At 38.6% G+C, this 19,907-nt stretch overlaps 2 protein-coding genes across 2 annotated transcripts; both read right to left on the reverse strand.

Moving 5' to 3' along the window:
• Positions 1-1,310: 1,310 nt before the first annotated feature.
• Positions 1,311-5,289, reverse strand: LOC122648759 (ATP synthase subunit d, mitochondrial-like). Its single transcript, XM_043841978.1, has 5 exons — positions 5,062-5,289; positions 4,216-4,297; positions 2,075-2,139; positions 1,720-1,806; positions 1,311-1,631 (listed from the first exon to the last, which is right to left on the reverse strand). The coding sequence occupies exons 1-5, from the start codon at positions 5,230-5,232 to the stop codon at positions 1,530-1,532; spliced, it is 507 nt and encodes a 168-aa protein (XP_043697913.1). The 5' UTR covers positions 5,233-5,289; the 3' UTR covers positions 1,311-1,529.
• Positions 5,290-14,964: 9,675 nt separating this feature from the next.
• LOC122648884 (protein ELC-like) lies at positions 14,965-16,747 on the reverse strand. Its single transcript, XM_043842177.1, has one exon. It carries the CDS (start codon positions 16,660-16,662, stop codon positions 15,385-15,387), a length of 1,278 nt encoding a protein of 425 aa, XP_043698112.1. The 5' UTR covers positions 16,663-16,747; the 3' UTR covers positions 14,965-15,384.
• Positions 16,748-19,907: the final 3,160 nt, after the last annotated feature.

Consider the following 19,907-nt stretch of genomic DNA (forward strand, 5'->3'; position numbering starts at 1 on the left):
TATTGAAAAGGGGGGTGAGTTCATAAGCAAAAGTCAAAGCGATAACATATATTGTCAGGGAGGGACGGCATTGTGCATGCAAGCGATGTCTGGAATTATTTTAAAACCTTCCCATGATTTGTACATTTGTTTAGTTGGTTAAAATATTCATCATATTGATTCCTTCAATGTCCTCGTGGGACATTGTAATGGGATGTGGATTCAATTGGTTGTTCTCCAATGGTTATGTTTCAGTTCTAAATTTCATTAACCAGGAAGTTGGTTCAAATGATTGAACTCCAGTAGACATGTTCATGTGTTCTGATGCTACAGAATGTGGAAAATGTAGTGAGTACTACTATGATGAACTGAAGCATGCTAATACCAGCAATGTTTTTATTTTTGGGTAAAGCTAATACCAGCAATGTGAAATAAAAAAATATAGGTAGAGTATGTGGTGCGAGGACAACTAAAAACATGGCGAAATGGTGAGAGACAGCAGAGCATTGTGCAATTTAGGAGGAGCCTGGCTCAGAGAGAAAATAATATGAAGTTTCGAAAATTCAGTTCAATTTAAAAATGATTTTCCCTTGGTCACGTTTACCTTGAATTAGGTTTTAAAGCATTGACCTGTTTGTGTGAAAATTGGGAATTTAGAGATGAAAAAATAAGAAGGAAGGTGGTAAGAGTTATGTTTTAGAGGAAAATGGTATAGTTACCCACGTATTGAAGAATGAGCACCAAGAACAAGAAATTTGTTTTTGAGAAACAGGTTTGATTTTTCGGTCAAAATAGTTTAAGGTTGCCAAATAAGTTTTTTGCCAAAAATAAATTTCAAAATCGATATCAAACGATGCCCAGATTAGCCACTTCATCCATTGGTGTTGCTCAAATCAAACTATTGGATACTCATATTTGCAGTTTGCTTTGCCACAGATTTTCAATTAGATATACACTCACTGAGGCTATATTTGGTTGCCTGGGAGGTGAGATCGGAAAGTGAAGAGGCAGGGTAATTGCTGATAATGAAGTAGAGGATTGCTCAGCGAAGGAAAACGAATACTTTATTAGGATTGACTCGTTTGGTTTGGTTGGCCATTTTTTTTTTTTGTAATGTGTTGCTCAGCCCCATAAAGCGTACAGGGAAGTTGTTTAGAAACCACAATTAAGTCATGTAGCAGCAAATTAAGGACTTGAAGATATCATAGAGATAAGATTAGAGAAATCTGATAGATGTGGGTTGAAGGAGTTTCATGAAATTTGGCCTGTTGATGAACTCCGACTCTAAACAGTCAGATCCAGAATTCACACCAGACTACAAGTCCAAATATGAAAATTCACCATCTTGCTGTTATGCCAATGTATGTTCACTTGATATGTGAATATTATTGACCCATTAAGTAGTCTGAAACTGCTCTATGGTCACTCACCCGGAAAAAATTAAAAGCACTTTCAGAGGGAAAAACCCAGAGGAAGAATGAAAACGAAAAATGGACGTTTGGTCTCAAGAACTAGGGGGGATCTGCTTGGTGATATCAGCAGCGGCAATATCAATAACCCCAATAGTCATTCCTGATCTCATCATCGAACTTCTTCTTCACCTCTGGATGCTTCTCAAAATACTCATTTGCAGTCATAGTGCTAATCTTTTTCTGTTAAAGATGGAAGGAGAGATTCCATGAGAAATCAATGAATGAATAATTTCTAATGGAAGAAATGATAATGGCTCTTTTCTCTTACTTTCAGCTCTTGAACTTCTTCAATTTCCTTTTCCAGTCTCTCGGACTCTTTCAAGGATTTCTGTTCTGCTTCTTTCAGCTCCACCAACTGCAACTTAGAAATGTGATAGAAGTCAGAAGATTGCATGCATTCTCTGGTTTCATCAAAACCAGGTTCAATTGACGCTATCTCAAACAATCTCACCTTACAAAACTATTTTTTTAAATTGCTGTTAACAAAGAGAGAGCCTTAGGGGGGAAAACCCAACAACTCATTTAATCACGAAAAGAGAAGGGAGAAACAACAAAATTACATGCACACCATCACACACACACACATACACAGAGAGAGTGAGAGAGAGAGAGAGAGAGATCACCAGCTCATCAAACTTGGGTTTGTATTGAGGTGTTACAGTGTCAACATACTTGGGGATCTCTATGCCTGAAGACAAAACAAAGATGTAAATAGATGAGCAATTGCAACAATTAAATAGGAGAATGTTTCACAGAAACAAGACATGGCCAGAACCAGTGGTTCTGTTTTGTATCATTCCAGAAATCCAAAATCAAGATTTTTGCTTCTACAGTTGAATATCAGATACAAGCTTCAAATGAAGACTTAATAAGAACTCATGTCCAAAAAGTCTAAAGCTTGAACAGTACATCTGAATTTCAGTTGCCCAGTAAATTTGTTACAACTCAGCAAAATTGATCTCAGGTTGTCAATCACACACACACACATGACAAGAAACCTAAAAGAAAACTACGCATAACTGTTACTGTTAGATAAAACCTGCTGCATGTGTAACTCCATAAATAAATGGGTCTTCAAGGTTCTATATTCTTCAAACCTAAAAGAGAAATATGCATAACTGTTAATGTTATATAAAGCCTGCTGCATGCTTCAAGATCTGGAAGAAGGGTTAATAAGCAATTGAGCTGCTGTGTAACTCCATAAATGGTCTTCATGGTTCTATATTCCTTTCAGATTTTAATTTTTCTTGTTCTATTTCCTCCCCCCCACCCCCACCCTTCCTTTTGTCAGATTGCCTCTTGGCCAAAGTACAAATCTTGTAGCAATTCTAAAAACATTTCAAGAAGGAGATAAGTCTAACTGATGGATTGGAATGGGGTGAATAACGGGCCCAGGATGTAACCCTGTGAAAGTTTATGACTCCTCATGAGAATCACAAAGGGTAAAACACCTAAAGAATAGTATATGGGGAGAAGTAGTCAGATTTAAGGGAAAAGAAAGTATTATAAGCTTGTACCACTAAAAAGAAATAACACTGAACAAAAAAAATGGAAATAACTCACTAAGAACACCTAATGATTCAAAATACAGCAGGAAACCAATAATCTTCGCCCCCCACCCCCAACAAAAACCCTTTTTGGGTGTTATTGCAGGAAACTACAAATCACTAGTACAAATTAGCAACAAGAGCTTGAATACAACCAAGAAACCAAAGAATCCAGAAGGAAACTAATAATCTTTAATTCAATAACCAAATTCTGAATTTGAATCCCAACTATTATTACTAATATGACCCTTACATATCTAAGCCTCTTTCTTAGTTCACATTCAAACTAAGGGCACTAATATGACTCCAATTTCAGTTTAGTAACTCCTATTGAGTAACTAACCATTTCCAAAAATAAATAAATAAAATATGAACTTAGGAAATTGGCTTGAAATAAAATTAATTATCAAAGTATCAAACTAGACCAAAAACATAAATCCCAACACAGACTGACCCTATCAGTAAACTAGTTGCATTGTTTTTATTTTGTTGAACAAATAAATTAGTCATATCCTTGACAATATTCTTTGACATTACTGACTACTACAATGAGTTATCTAAAAAAAAAGGGAAAAATCACATACATGATATAACAACTAGGGAAAATGCCCGGGTTGAGTCTTGAGGGTGACCACTTTGCACAAAAATGCCAAAGGTAGATCGACTCCAAACTCAGCCTCCTAGGGACCCACGTAAGTGGGACCAACACTGGGTAATGATACATACTTCGAATAGAAATCAAAATGGGACGTGGCCAAGCAGTAAGGCATCAGATTTTGGCCCCGCCACTCGGAGGTTCATGATACAACTAGTTTATAAATATGAAAAAAAACGTACTAAACATATATATGAACTAAAACATATTTATCTTCTATACATGCTTTATTGTTTGTACGGACTGGTATGCTCCTATATCTCGAAGCACAAAAGATAGAGTACTTAAATTTCTTCCTAATTTTGCTTCAATTTGTTTCCAGTAAAACTATTATGCTTAGTTTAGAGGAAATTAACCTCATATATTGTCACAGGGATTCTCCAGAAAGAGTATTATAGTCTAACAGTAGCAAACAAAAGTAGAAATATTCCATTTTCAAGCAACCAGAACCCAAATGTGAAAGTTTCATCAAGCATGATCAGACTACATCCTGAAAAAACAAACATAAGGAACAAAAACAAACGGCCAAAACTTTCACACATCAGTAAGGAATAAAACATACTGTCATAGGCCTTTTTATACATATCCACCAAGCCAGAGCCAATTCCTTTTCTGTAATATTCCCAGTCTACTGGTTCTGGTTCCTGAAAAAAGGTGAAAATGAAAAGTAATGAATGGAATTAAGTTATAAGCATATAAACATGTTTTAAAGGAAGGTCTACGAGGCTGCAAATCATCCCAAGACATCTGACTTTCAGCAACGTTAAACTAGTTGATGCCTTCGCAGCAGCTGATTGCCAACAAAACAGATAAAGTCTTTCTAAATTAAGGGATAGTAATGCAGAAATTTCGAGCACATCTCTTCCTATTCGTAGCTAGATCCCCATGGTCCAGCAGAGTCATCTTAATGTGTTCGCTATCAATGAAAGGGTACAAAACGCAAGCCATTAGGCACACTGTTTGTACTTGAGAAAAATATAGGGTCAAGGCCGTAAGGGAACTCATAAACTGCATCAGATGAGCCTATCAAGAAAATCAAATACTACAAATTATAATGCGGGAAAGAAGCTCTGATCAATTCTATGTCCCCCATCACAATACAACCCCTCTCCCCCCAAGAAAAAAGCTCTGATCAGTCGAATATCATAACCCGTTAGATCAATCGAATTTAATTTTATTCTATGAAAACGAAACCCTAACTTTCAACGCAACCTTCGCTCGAAGAATGAAACGATGCTGTTCCTAATAAATCAATCGAGAACCTAGGTTCAACATACCTAAGAACAAAATCCATCAGAAACCTAGAACGGGAGAAAAAAAAGAAGGAAATGAAGGTAAGAAGACGATCAAAATTAAAGATCAGAAAACGATGAGAGAGATTAATGGATAGAGAAGCGAGGTGGATTACCTGACTAAACTTGGTCTGGAGAGTGGAGTTGACTTCCTCGAAAGTCCGGCGGAGATTAGCGAACTCCTTACGAGCCTCATCGGAGACCAGAAGCTTCGCCATGCCATCCCAATCAATGCCTTTCGATGCCTTCACAGCCACATCCGCTATCTTCTTCCCCGCACCACTCATGGCTCCTTCTTCTTCTTCTTGATGTTGCTCTCCTTCTCTCTCTCTCGCAACAACGAATCACGATTCACGAATGGCACAATGGCCTCTCAGTCTCAAGGGATTGATACAAAACCACCAGTAGAGAAATCAGGAATAGGTGAGGAGAGTCAGTACTGAAAGAACCGGATCGGTCTTCAACCAGGCTAAGAAATCTCCGGATTTAGATTTTAGACTCCCGGAGAATCGTCTTGGGTCCATCGAAGCCCAGTAAATCGGCCGAGCCTAGCCCTAGACAACGAAAGGTGTAAATTGGGTCAGGCTCGACGATCTCTGGACTCTGTTCACCCTTGTCTTATTAAGCCAAAAACAAACGCAAAAACAACCCCAAGGGTCAGAAGCTCCCGGTTCGTGCGTGGTGCGGGGTCATGTTCGACAATTAAATAAAAAAAAGAACGCAAAAACTGAAACTGGACCAATTAAATTTATCGGTTTAGGGTGGCCAAACCGAAAACGGCCAGGGCTTCGATTATTTGGGATGTATCCGATCTAACCAGTAATAATTGACTGAATAAACCATCTTTGGTTTCTTCAAATGCCCCTTCAAATTGCCAAACGTACAAATGCATTCTTGAACTTTCTCTAATTTTAAATACAACCCTACTTTCCAAACTATGTAACACTCTAGTCCTCCCCGTTAATTTAGACGTTAGTTTCAGAGAATTTAATGACCAAAATGGCTCTCCTTCTCTAAATCGCAAAACAGAAACTTTAACTAGTATTTTAGGGTTTTTAAGAAAAATCCACCGTCGCCTATTCCGGTGGCCGAACCAGGATGTTGGCGGCCTCAAGAGATATCGGCGAACGATCACCGTCCTCCGACGATCACAATCATGGGGTCGATATGACCGGAAAGGCCGCTGCAACTACCAACCCGCCGCCGATCGATTCGACTAAAACCGGCCACCATCTCTGTCATAGGCAGTCATGTAAGCAACAACTCCTTCGAACTCCTTGAAACCCAAGTCCTCCTCAACAATGTCTTCAGCTCCGAACTCTTTTCTCCAAGCCAAACACTTCTCTAGCATGGTAAATGAGTTGCGACTCTGAAATCTCTCGCCCTGAGAAACTTCAACAGAATCACATCAGCCCTGTCGTCACCACCCAACAATGGAATGCCCCACATGGATTCAGACAAATGAAAGACAAAGAGCTTGTCTTTGAACTCTTGTAAGGCCTTCTTCTCTGAAGATTTAAGGTAAGAAACGAAATATATGTCTTCCTTGAAAGAGGGAGATCGAAGGGTAAACCTCCATTAATGAAGCAACAAAGCTTTTCTTGAAGGGTTGTGTGAGGCTTCTGTTTTTTCTTGAAGGGTTTGTTGGATCAACGACCTTTTCTGCCATATCGACCCCATGATTGTGATCGTCGGAGGACGGTGATCGTTTGCCATTGTCTCTTAAGGCTGTCGACACGCTGGTTCGGTCCCCGGAATTGGCGACGGTGGATTTTTCTTAAAATCCCTCGGATTTTTGTTTTGTGATTTGGGGAAGGAGAGGTTTATCATAAGGGCATTTTGGTCATTAAATCCCTTAAAACTAATGTCTAACGGCCTAGACTAACGGGGAGGACCAGAGTGTTACACAGTTTAAAAAATAAAGGTACATTTGAAATTAGTGAAAGTTCAGAGATGTAATTGTACGTTTTGGCAATTTGAGGGGGGCATTTGAAGAAAACCTTATATTAATTGATCCTTGATCGGCTTTTAATCGATCTGAGTTTGTACACACAGTCTTAGTTGCTCAGTCTTGCCGGTCTAGTCTGGTTGGACCAATATCGACAGTTTGTACATACGGTTGATTGGTCTCGATTTGATTTGTCCCAATTGGATAAGTTTTTTTGGTTCTTTACGCTGCGGGCCAAAAGCGTTGTTGAGAAAAGGCATGGGTTCGACCACAGGCCTCAAAGTGTTTTTTTTTTTTGGGGTTGGATGCCTCAAAGTTTCACTACTCATTGAGACTTGCAGACACCGACAAACACGAATAACAAGAATATTATCCTTAAAGCGCAAACCTAGAGCAAATCTCATATATAAAAATCCATTAGGCTATGAATTGTATTGATTTTGACCATTTGTGTATCTTACTTCATCCTCCTATGGAGGGTGAGATTGAAAATTTTATATATACATACGACGAACCTGTTCATCTCATAATCTTTCTACTATGATTATTATTGAGAATTCTTTCTCACTTAGTCAGTGTAAATAAGGGTGTTAAATGATTTGGTTTTGGTGTAAACGGTTCGATGTAAAATTTGTTTAGATAAAATCAAAACCAAATCGTTTGATAAACGATTTCAACAGTCTCAGTTTTAATTGGCTTTAATCAGTTTTATTAGGTATTTTTATTTCTTATTCAAATGATTTCTTTCTCTTTTAAATTTTTATTGAAATAGATGCAAGCTTACTATTGAATTGAATTAGTTATTGTTATATACTTTCTTTTTATAGTTGTAAGATTATAGTTATTTATGTGTTTTGATTTTTTATTCAAAGAGTTTGAATGTCTCTTAATTTTTTTAGTGGGATTTATTTATTTTTACCATAATTTTTTATTTTAACCATGAATGACTTAACTTACATTGTATATTATATTGGTATAAATAGTTCGATTCGATTTAAACTGTTCAACTAAACAATCTCAATTTTAAAATAAAAAATTATTAAACGGTTCAGTTTGATTTTGACACCCTTCACTATAAAGTATAAAAACTTCAAAAGTAATCTCTTTCATCCATGACTCAGGAAAAGTTGTCCTCTTATCTATGCAATTGATTATCTAGGACATCCATTATGTTACTTGTATTTTTATCTGTTCCATTTTCCCAAGTTCCTCTACTAGAAGAGGTTGGTCCCTACTCGGACAGTGTGTTTGGACAAGGGTAGGGAGATCATTTCTACCATCTCTATTAGAGGAACTTGGGAAAATGGACCTACCCAGAAAATGGAGCAGATCAACTCTATCATGTACTTTTTCATCTGTATCTAGGGAATTGAACTATATGCAGATTTCATAGCCCGGAAGGCGTATCTATGCGCATATTTTTATCTGCTTCATTTCCTACCTACTCCATTTCCCCAAGTTCTTAAATAGAGGGGGTGGACCCAACTTGGGCAGTGTGTTCGAGTAGGGGTAGGGTGATCATTTCCACCCCTCTATTAGAGGAACTTAGGGAAATGGACTTGCCTAGGCAATAGATCAGATAAAGGTCCAACTATGCACCAAACTCCAAAGCTACTTATAAATAGATTTTTCGATTACCATTGTACCAAAAAAAAAATATTTCATATTTGTGTAGGGTCAGTTTTGTCCAATTTACCTGGATCAAGATCGTCTTCAGGGAGCCCAACGCCCAGGGCACGCCTAGGGGGCATCCAGCAATTGAGCGTTGTCCCGCACACATCTCAGTGCATGCCTAGGGATGTGTGCGACATAGCCCAACGGCTGGCAGCACTCTGGGCATGCTGGGCTCCCCCGAAGACGAGCTAAATTCAATTTACCTACCCGCGGATAGCACCGAATTTCTACCAAAAAAAAGAAAAGAAAAGAAAATATAGGCACCGAATAGCTGCAAAAAATAAAAAGTCAAGTTGGAAGATGTGAAGCCACATTTTTTTTTTTATTTATTTTGTAGTTTTTGGCATAACCCAAGGTAAATCTCGATTTCCAATTTATGTGGTTAATTTTTGGTTTGGATTTGATGTTTTGTGGTGCCTAGATGCTAGCTATGCAATTATGGCTGATGAATCCATGTGTTTGATTATCTATTTTGAAAACAAATATTTATTAATTTATTTTTCATATATGGTATTTAATGCACTAATAACAGATCATGTAATTTTACTACATTGTGTACACTTTTGGCTAACGGCACAACTAGAAATTTAAATATGCTATGCAGCATAAATTGTAAATTTTTGGTTTTTTTTTTTTTTTTTTTTTTGTTGAAAGATTTATAGAGAGCCTAGGTTATTTTACTAAATTATTTTATCTCGTTTTGGTTATTTCTATAAATTGTCTTTCATTTTGAGAAAACACTTTTCAACAACATATTTTATAATTATAAGTTGAATAATATTATTTATAGGGAGAATGTCGTAGGCTGCGCCCAAGCACATGGTCAGCCTGTGCAGGGGGTAGGGTGGTCTTTTTGCCTACCCCCATGTGCTTAGGTGCAACCTGCACTGCGGCATAGAGAACAACACCCCTTATTTATATTAGAGTAATTGATATATTTTACATCACCCCAACATATTTTCTACCATTTTTCTTTTTGTTTTCTCACATCCATGTCAATATTTGTTTAATATTGTAATTTATCACAATAATATATTACATAACAGTTTTTATTTTAGATTAATGTATACATTTTTTTTAGACTGTCTAAATGACACCTTTACAGGTGTATTCAGAATTTGTAACATTCTTTCAATTGCTTCTTGTCTTATTCCCTGAAGTTCTTTAATTTAATAACAAAAAAGAATTTTCAAAATAATTTGATAATAAAGCACCATTACTAAAAAAAAAAAATCAAATAATAACTGCACATTTATCAAGGTTGGTATTTCTCACAAATATTTTATGACTCTTCTCTAAACAGTCAGCACAAAAGACTACTACATAGTAAAAGGGAGAGGGTTCACTGAGCAAGCCATATATACTGGTTTAACAGAGAAATGTTGGTAAGTAGTACAAACATACACAAAAATATTACAGTCCAATATGTGATGGGGCATAAGCACAATTTTTTCAGACCAGAAAAGAAAGGAATCAGTACCTACAAGTCCAGTCTAACAATCATGGCCTATATATACACCATAGTTGTCAAGGCATCGCCTAGACATCTCTTAGGTGACTGCCCATCCAGGTGCCTTCACAAATAGTGTCACCTTGATCATCTAGGCGGGCGTTTTGGTCAGCATGGTGGCCTTGCGTCCAGGCCCCTCCTTCAACGCCTTAGTTCACCTAGACGCCGTGACAACTATAATATACAATATAATTGAGGGATTCTCTACTTTTGTTCTTTTACTCTTTCTCCTAGTTAACTAATCTTTCTTTCTTGTGTCTGCTGCTCTGCTAACATCATGAACATTTGAAACCCCCCTCCCCACAAAAAACAAAAAAAAAACCTCCCTAGAAGTGATTTTATTAGTGTTGTTGTTTTACTCTTATTATCGTCTCTCCTCTATAATTTACTGTTCTGTAATCAGAAACTCTAATGCAGCCACTTTCGTCTTCTCCCAACCCCTCTAATAATAACTGAAACCTTCTTTTAATTACTCAGGACCATTAGACCTGTTTCCTGAACCTCGTTTCCCACCACAAGATGCCCATGAAAGCTTGAAGAGATATAACCCGAGTCTCACTCCTTGTTTCTATCTCTTACTAATTATTATTGGGATTTTGAAATAAATCCATGGATGGATCTATATCTACATTACCCTTAACCTCTATTACACAGCTCTTTTACACAGCCAGCAGAAATCTCATCCACTGAAGCTAGGGCACAACAAAGATACTAAAATTCCCTAACACAAACTCAACTCAGGCTTCCTTAGGAAGTAAAGAAAAACTCAACCTAATGCATAAATTCCATAACATGTGAAGCACAAACATATATATATACAGAGAGAGAGAATGAAAGAGGCAAAGGAGAACGGGGTGGGAGGTGGGGGGGGAGAACAGAAGAAGTAGATACAAACAGAGAAAAAAAAATGGAAAAGAAGAAAGATAATCTAAATCTCCTGGCAATTAACACATACACAAAACAGCTCCCTTGTAACCTCAAGATCAGAATCACAGCTACCACAGTAGGAGTATGCAGTGTAAAATCTCTTCTTTTTTTTTCTTTTTTTATTGCAGGGGGGGGGGGATGAAGGCATGCAGTATCACTCCCCCCCCCCCCCAACCGAGGTGAACGCAATGTCAATTCCCTTAAACAATAATTCTGATGAAGCTACAAGTTTCTTGTTTCAGAGAAACTTAGAAGACAAACACTACAATTTAACAATAGACAGTAAGCCAGCACATGATTTTAATAATGTGAAAACATAAAAAATAAATGAACGAGAGGCCTTTGACAGAGAAAGCTTAATCTTACAAAGCGTATTTGAAGAACTGATGGATTAGGTGGCTCAACACAAAACCTATGACTGTGAGCCTTACTGGGCAGAACCTTATCTTCGGTCCCAACAACTAAATTTTTATCACTTGTCTAATATTTATAGATGTACACTGAAAAAGAAGCAGAGAACTGCCATGGTATTTCATAGAATTCAGTGAGAGAAATTGTTGGTCCCAAACTGACACCGAGAGGGGGATAAATTAATGTCCTCCAAATAAATTAATGTCCTCTAAAATTTCAAAACTTTGATCTAATTTTGTCGCTTGACACAGTAACAACAACCTCGGAGTGGACTAAGGCATCAATCGGAACTCCAAGCCCTATCGCTTGGGAATAAATGCTTCCCTAGCAGCTTGCCGGAGAAAAATGAAGCCTTAGAAATTTAAAATTCATCCCTCCAAGCAAATAAAGGCTTAAACCTCACAAACAATTCATATGCACACATACCTTGCTACCACAATTGGCAAAGCCTACTAAGTAATTCACACCCGCCCTACAGAACACACACTCCAAAATCCAAATGAAGAGTACACCACACAGAGTTTTTAACGCGGTTCGGTAAATTACTACATCCACGGAGCATTGCCATGATCAGGCATTTCCTGTGCTCAATCCACTAGTGATTTTTAGTTGCAACAATGACTCAGGAACATCCTCTCCAGCTTCGACTCTCGCTTAAGACAAGAGCAAGGGTAACAACCCCGAAAGTGAGTTTTAGCCGCAACAACTCAGGAGCACCCTCTCTTGCTTCAAACTTTGATGAACACAAAGCCTAGCAAAAACACCCAAATCTATCAAGCCCCAACTTGATAGACCTTACAACGATTATGAAAAATCAAACCCTAGAATCATAAAAATAAGGTGAAGATCTTATAATCCCGAACTTTACAGAGAACCATTGACAAAGATCTCTCTCTCTCTCTCTCTCTCTCCTTGTAACAATTCTCTCCTCTTTTTGTCTCACTTCTTGTGCTGAAAAGAACTAAGAATGAAGCCTTTAAACTTCTTTAAATAGACTCATCAAAAGCCCAAATCCCATGCATGGTTCAACCACTTGGTTCAGACCAGTGCAAACTGGCAGAATGACCTTTGGTCAGTCCGGAAGGCACAACTCCCTCCGTATAACTCCGATTGGGCTGGTTCTTTTTGCATCTGAAAGTACACTAAAAATACTACAATTTTGACAGAATAGCCTTTTTCAAATTCTGCTTAGATCCTGTTCAAAATTCGACCCAAATTCAGATGATCTGAACAGTCAAGTGCAGAGAACATTACCTAGAATCATTCCAGGCACAGAAGTCCGTAGTATACGTGTCTCACGTGCATTAGCTACTGACTTACATGGAAGATACCATGGAAGACCTCCGTATGACCCCCGGAAGAACGTCGTCGAAGTAAGAAATTGGGCAAAATGTACACCCTTTACGTAAATGGCCATAATTTCCGCATTCGAACTCTGAATGACCCCATTATTTACCCTGTGTACAAAGGACTCAAAGGGCTACATTTTTTATGAAGACACAAAGAACCCAGGTCGAGTGCACGATTCACAAAAATGGGCTTGAACCTGACTGATGTACAGAAACTGTTGTCTTCAGCTTGTGCACAGTGCTTGAAGATCATGCCATAACTTCTTCTCACTCCAATATCGGATTGATATGAAACAAATTTTCTCGGAAAGCTAACTCAAAGATCTTCACTTTTCATGTTTTGAGCTCCTCCAAATTCTGACTAAAAGGCAGCTCAAAAAATCTGAGAAGTTACTACTATAAGTCTAGAACATAAACATGCAGTTTTTCAGCATAGCAACATCCTTCACTTTTGGCTTCACCATCTCACCTTTAGCAACATTTCCTCATGCACAATAGGACTTGAACATGCATTTTTATCATGGCAATGTATCTCCAAACTTCCAACTCATGACAATGCCAATTGTACCTGTCCTATTGCCAACTGCCAGCTATGCCAAGTAGGCCATCCATCTCACTGACACTGACAACTGTACATGAAGCCTTGCAAAGAGAACCAGTTCAACCATGATTGTCAATCAACTCATTGACTATGCCAACACAACCAAGAGACATCTACTAGACACTACCATTGCACTCAAGCCTCTGATCTGCTCAATCATTGTTACACTATCAACCACAAAGCGGCACTCCTCAACTTCCAACTAAGCTCTACAATTCCAGTCATGTCGGCCATTTCAACTCATAAGCTAGCTACTCAATGTATCCTCCAACTGATAACTGCCAACTGTCACTACTGACAGTAGATAAACGATGCTTCCATAGGCTTCCATCGGTACTAACTCAGCTCATCTCCAAGCTGACCACCCATATGCCTGCATACTTAACTTAGTGAGTGTGTTAACCATCAAGAATACCAACACAAACCCACTGCTCATCAGTCTACCTGACTGCCCATGTTGACAACAATGACAACAGCAGCTCAATGCAAGCTGTGTTCAACAGAAATCAATCCCAATCTAATATAGAATTCCTACTTCAATAGTTTAATTATGTATTCTGACATAATTAACAAGTAAAATAGGATGAAAATTTCCAAGATTAATCATGAGGCTCTAAGATAAATTGAATTTTAGCATCATCAGAGATAGAGAATTATCAGAGATGATCAAAGATCATGAGAAGTCAATAGTTGCCTCAGCTGAAGTAGAGAAGCTCCTCATTTGAAAGAACTGATCTAGAATACATAACCTAGTTTAGGGCTATTGGTTTCTACTTTCTAGTTTCTCCTAACAAGGAAGGAAAAAAAAATTCTCCTGGGCAAACACGATGACCCAGCATCATTTAAACTACCACCATCGATAATCCTAGGTTATTTTTGTGAATTTCAAACAGAACTTTCCATAGTTATAACTACTACAACTACCATATTTCAGTCGTTAAACACGCAATCAAGGTTAGAGACCTGTAGGGTTCATTTATAGTAGGTTCTTCTATTCACAAAACCAGAAAACTCACAATATCAAAGTGTGATCCAATTAGCTACAAATGAGCCTTAAAATTAAAACATTTCATCTCAAACAATACACAACTAACTATTTCAAAGCCACCCTCTTCAGTTACTAAAAATACGGAATAAGAAACTTCAATAGCAACAAAATATGTAACTAGGTGTTACAATGCAGCACATACAACAAGTAAGAACTCTGCAACTTTGAAAATATGTCAATCACGATGAAACAACTTCACATAAATAATGGTTCCACATTTTTACACCTTTTCTATATGCATGAAGGAAAAAATCATTTTCTTCTTTACAGTCAGGCAGATACTGCACACTTGTTGTGAACTGAACAAGACCAACACATTAAAAAGTTTGGGAGGCAGAAGCCAATCCATTATAGCTTGCTAGTCTATAGTTTTGTCCAGTATTCCTTCTTATGAATTGGATTTACCCTTTAATTGCACCCTTTCCCTAGTGAAAAAAGTGGGGTAGGGGAGGGGAAAAACGAATAACGAGTACCAAAGAGCAAGATGATCTGTTGAGACAGTTATATGTCCTTAAAGCTAATGGACAGATTTATAAACTTAAATAACAACCATGAAAGTATGAACTCTGTGACTTCGAATCATATGCCATAATATCAGTCATGAACAAACAACTGCAAATAAAGAATGTGTTCTACAATTCAATTATTTTGGAACTATAAAATTTCAGACAAAAACTGTCTTTTCCCTCCAAATGCAAACAAAGGAAGACAAATCTAGATGCCATGACCTCTACAAGGAAAAATATAGGAATTATATTCAAGAAGGAGATCTTCAAGATATCCCCAGTCATCAACAAATTCTCATAGTAGCTGTATCAAATTGACTTACAAATGCCTGACTAAACGTTGGAATACTCTCCCTCCCTTAAACCATCAGGTAGTGCGTTGCAGGCAATCCATCCATTTGTTTAAAGGCCCCATTCTGAAGCAGCTCTTGAAGCAAATCATCAAGACATTTACAGCACAAACTCTCACATATACTGTGATGCCCGAGCTGCCATACTAGAAACCTGAGCCTGCATCTGCGCAGACCTAACCTTGGAAGCCATGGCACGGTGGAAGAACTGCTCGCGCGAGAGTGACCTAATGCTCCTCAAATACTGATCGAAAGGTATTGATCCTTCCTGCACCGCTTTGTCCAGGGAATACACCACATCCTCTATAGCCAAATCGGACGCAGTAGACTCAAGCATCTGCTTGGAAAGCGCATCACAAGGCTCCAAAATCTCTTCAACCTCCAAACTTTTCGCCTTACTCACCCTTCCCTCGTTCTCCCTCAACCACGACTCCAGAAGATCCGTATCCATAAGAATCATTTGCAATTGCTGCTCCAAACCCTCTGTCTCCCCCTGAAACTTCCTCAACTCCTTGGAGAGATGATCGTCTCTTTGCCGCAAAACAGCCTGCAAATTAAAAAGGCCTTCCATCTCGGCCTCTCTACCCTTCCTCAACGCTTCGGCATCATCATGTAACTTCTCCATAAGCTTGTTGATCGAATTCCTCCGGTACACCTCGGCAGCATCTTCCGTCGTCGTCTGTGTAGGCGGTCGATGCTGCTGGGGAGACGGCGGAAACCGACCGCCATAGGGAGATGACGAAGAAGAGTAACCTCTTGGTGGAATACCAGGGCGACTAATGGACGACGATGAAGAAGAATTCGAATTCTCACTGAGGCTATGAGAAGGAGAAGGAGAAGGGGGAGTGGGGCTAGGGCTAGAATTAGGGTTGGGCCGTTGGGGGCGAGAATAGAGAGGAGGATCGCGGCCGAAGAGATGACAGAGATTACGGACCAAATCAACAAGGTTGGAGCTAGGGTAAATCCAGTTCTGAAGATAAGGATGAGCGACCAACCCGGAAGGGTTTACATGAGAATGAGGGCGTTTGATGATCATGTCGCGAGTTGGGGTCACATAGACGCAGGAAGGGTGACGAGGGTAGGACTCCATGAGCCAGATGACAACGGGTATGTTGTACACGACGCCTCCGTAGACCATGGGAATGGTACCCTCAGCCTGGAGGAGGTTGACGGTCCTGCCATCGTTGTGGGTGAAGGTGGCGGTCTTGGGTTGCAGGCCCGGGTAATTCTCGACAAGAGCGAGGAGATGTTGGCGGATCAGCCATTTCACGTCCTCCGCGTATGGCAGCGCCGAGGGGCCTCGCTGGGAGAGAACGTTGCTTAGGAACTGTTGGATGTATTGGGCGTTTTGCGCTGCTGCTCCGCCGGCATGGACTGGGGGTGGAGAAGCCATCTCAGGTGGTTGCAGGAGAATAACTATAGGAACGCAGAGAGAGATTCCATTAGAACAGATTTAGAAGAGGAAATTGAAGGAAGCGTGTGGCCAATTAGACAGAGGCGTCCATGGCGGCCTCGCGGGGACTGGAAGAGATTGGAGTTTGCTTCGACCGAAGGATTTGCGTGTGCCTCTGTTTGCTGTCCGGGTTGTGCTTTTGACTTTGACCCATCTGACCATTAGGAGATGGGAGAAAATTCTCTCTCCGGAAGTGTGGCCTATGCCAGCGCTCCACGAGGTCTCTCCTCCCTGTTTGGAAAGACATCTCAATCTCCTTATTTTAAGGATAAGAGAAATTGACACATAATAGAACTGGCATAGACCAGAATCGATAAGATAATGACACATAAGAATACTGGCATAGACCAGAATCCTTAACCGCTCTTGTTACAGCACGGTGTTGTATTGCATTGTGTGATGCTGCAGAAGCCATGTGGTACAATGGCCCCCTTCCATATGGTGCACATGGCCTCTACAGCTGCCGTATGATGTAGTACAACATTGTGCAATTATAGCATAGGATAAAAATTTGCATAGATCACACTCCCGACAGAAAACTGCCTCTAGAGATATATATATATCTATTGGGTTGGACTTCCCTAAACGGGTTCTAAATGCTAAATGGGCTTCCATTATGGCCCAATGAAAACCAACAAATTTCCACACTAAAATAAAAAAGGGCAAAAAAAAAAAAAAAAAAATCCCAAATCCATTTGTTTTGGCCAAAATACCAAAATAGGCCCAAATAACTAAAACATAATACCCAAAAAAATTCATTGAGGCTCTCTTTGGTTGCAAGGAAAATTTAAGGAAAAGGGAGTGAAAATTAAGAAGTAAAAACAGAATGATTTAGAGTTAGTGATATAATAATGTGTGATAATTATTATATAAAGTTTCTATTTTAGGTTAGAGAAATTCTTACATTTTCTTTAATTTCCCTTGCAGTCAAATGGAGCCTGAAGTCCGAAACATTTGTTTACATTTCAGATTTTTTGACAAAAAAAAAAAGCTAAATTGATATATACGATGTGGGAAAAAGATTGCTACAGTACCCTCAATGATTATTTTGAACCTTCCTCACATAATAAAGAGTAGAGCCCACAGTGACATTTTTTTCTCCTGTTCTAATCATGGGACCGGACTCATATGAATGATATCATTTTTCAACTCTTAATTGGTGTAGTGTGCAGATACCTTCTTATATTGTCCTTGTAAGAAACTCTCCCCATAAGATATAAAGAGCCTTAAAGCATCTTACAAAAAAAAAAAAAAAAAAAAAGCCTTAAAGCATAAGAAAATATTTTAAGATGCATCACTAACGCATAAGAAGATTGTTATAGGCAAAGAAAGAATAACAAGTGAACAAAGGCATCAACCATTTGTTTAGAGTGAACGAATACATGACAAATCAAGCAGCCACAGGCCCACAACCAAGGTTCAATTTGTAGCAAAAGCATGTTAAACTCGGAATTGGGTATAATCGGTCTGATTCTAATTCCGATCGGAATCATTTGAAATTGATCCCAAAACCCTAGAAGCGGCCCTTTAAATCTTAAACCTAGTGATCCAGTCCCAAAAACCCTAAAATCAACCGCTTTCAATGAGTTTTAATTGACATTGGTCACGGCTGATTTAGATCACAATTGACCGATTCGCCCGTCCTGATTCCGATTTTTGAAACCATAATTTCTAGGGTTTAATTTCATGGGAGAAAAAATTTATAGAGTTCAATTCTTGTGGGAAAGGTGGTGAGTCATTATTCAACATCTATTGTGAGTCATTATTCAACATCTATACGTACACAATAAGGATTAAATACTTTCTGCTGGTTTCTACCTTTATCTCAACTATTTCTTGTTGAAACTTGAGGCTGTTGGAAGGATTAGAAGCTTAAGTTGTTGAATGGTATGTGCATGGACTAAGATTGGACTACAATGGGCCAAGCTAAAACCAGCCCATTTATCAAAAAAGATTTCCCCCAATCTTAATGCCTTGATCCATGGGTTCGCGTGCAATTTCCAATCAAATATGTAGGGTGTAAGTAGGCCAAGCTTGAATGGGTTAAAGGAGGCCCAGCCCACTTAGTGTCGTGGCATTCACAGATCTAGTTCCTCTGTAGCTTATTCCACTTCGACACGTATTATATCCTCCTCTTCTTGTCATAGAGCAAGTCATCTTCCTCCCAAAACTTAAACCACATTTTCGCGATTTGGGCTTCCAATATTAGTGATTTATGTCAATAGTTGCAGTATTAGGCCCAAGCAAGGCCAAGTCCATGAGACCTTAACCCAGCTCTGCTCCTAAGGCCATCTCACTTACAGTCATTAATTTGGATGTACAATAATATGAAATTTAATCTTTCAATTTGCCTTACCAAGTGCTAGCCTTTAGTTTGGAAATTATGTTAGTTCTCTAAAAAGTATAAACAAATTAAAAAGGATGTTGTAGAGAGAGAGAGAGAGAGAGAGAGAGGGGGCTACGGTGATATTGTTTTAGTTTTGATTATATCTTTTAGAATCAAAGTTTTCTTTCACCCACGGCGAAAAGAGAATCTTGTAATCCACAAGATTTAACCTGTCGATTGGACTAACAAGATATATTTTAGATTTTATACAATAGCGAGTGAGAGTTAATGATGGCTTACATTATTTCAGGAGGAGATGTAAACTGATCGGATTCGAATACCCCTAAGCATATACAGATTGTATGTGATCGGATCCAGATATCCCATGACTGATTACTAATACCCCTACACGTATATGGATGTGAATTGAATTCAGATTTTTGACTATCTGATTACATCCTTGATTTGTGTAACTTGGATCTTCCTCCCCTTGGTGGATACGATTTATTCTCAATCCAATCTTCAAGAACCCTCAAGATCATCGGTTACTTAACTTGTTATTATAAGTTGATGTCTATTTTCGGATTCTGAGTTAGATACCTTCTGACGAGATACAGATACCTTGAACGGATAAAAATGCAAATCAAATTCAGATTTTCAATTATTCAATCATATTCTTGTCGAGGAATCCAATCAAAATGTCAAATCACTATAGTTGAAGAGATTCTCCCTTTAGCTTAAGTGCCAGCCATACCCTTTCTCATTTATAATTCTGCAATAACCCAACTTTTTGTTTTTCCTTTATGGGGATGATGATAGCAACAATACTCATGATCATTGCAGAGAATGGCTCTCTCTC

Source organism: Telopea speciosissima, chromosome 1 (genome assembly GCF_018873765.1).
Source record: "Telopea speciosissima isolate NSW1024214 ecotype Mountain lineage chromosome 1, Tspe_v1, whole genome shotgun sequence".
NCBI classification, from domain to species: domain Eukaryota; kingdom Viridiplantae; phylum Streptophyta; class Magnoliopsida; order Proteales; family Proteaceae; genus Telopea; species Telopea speciosissima.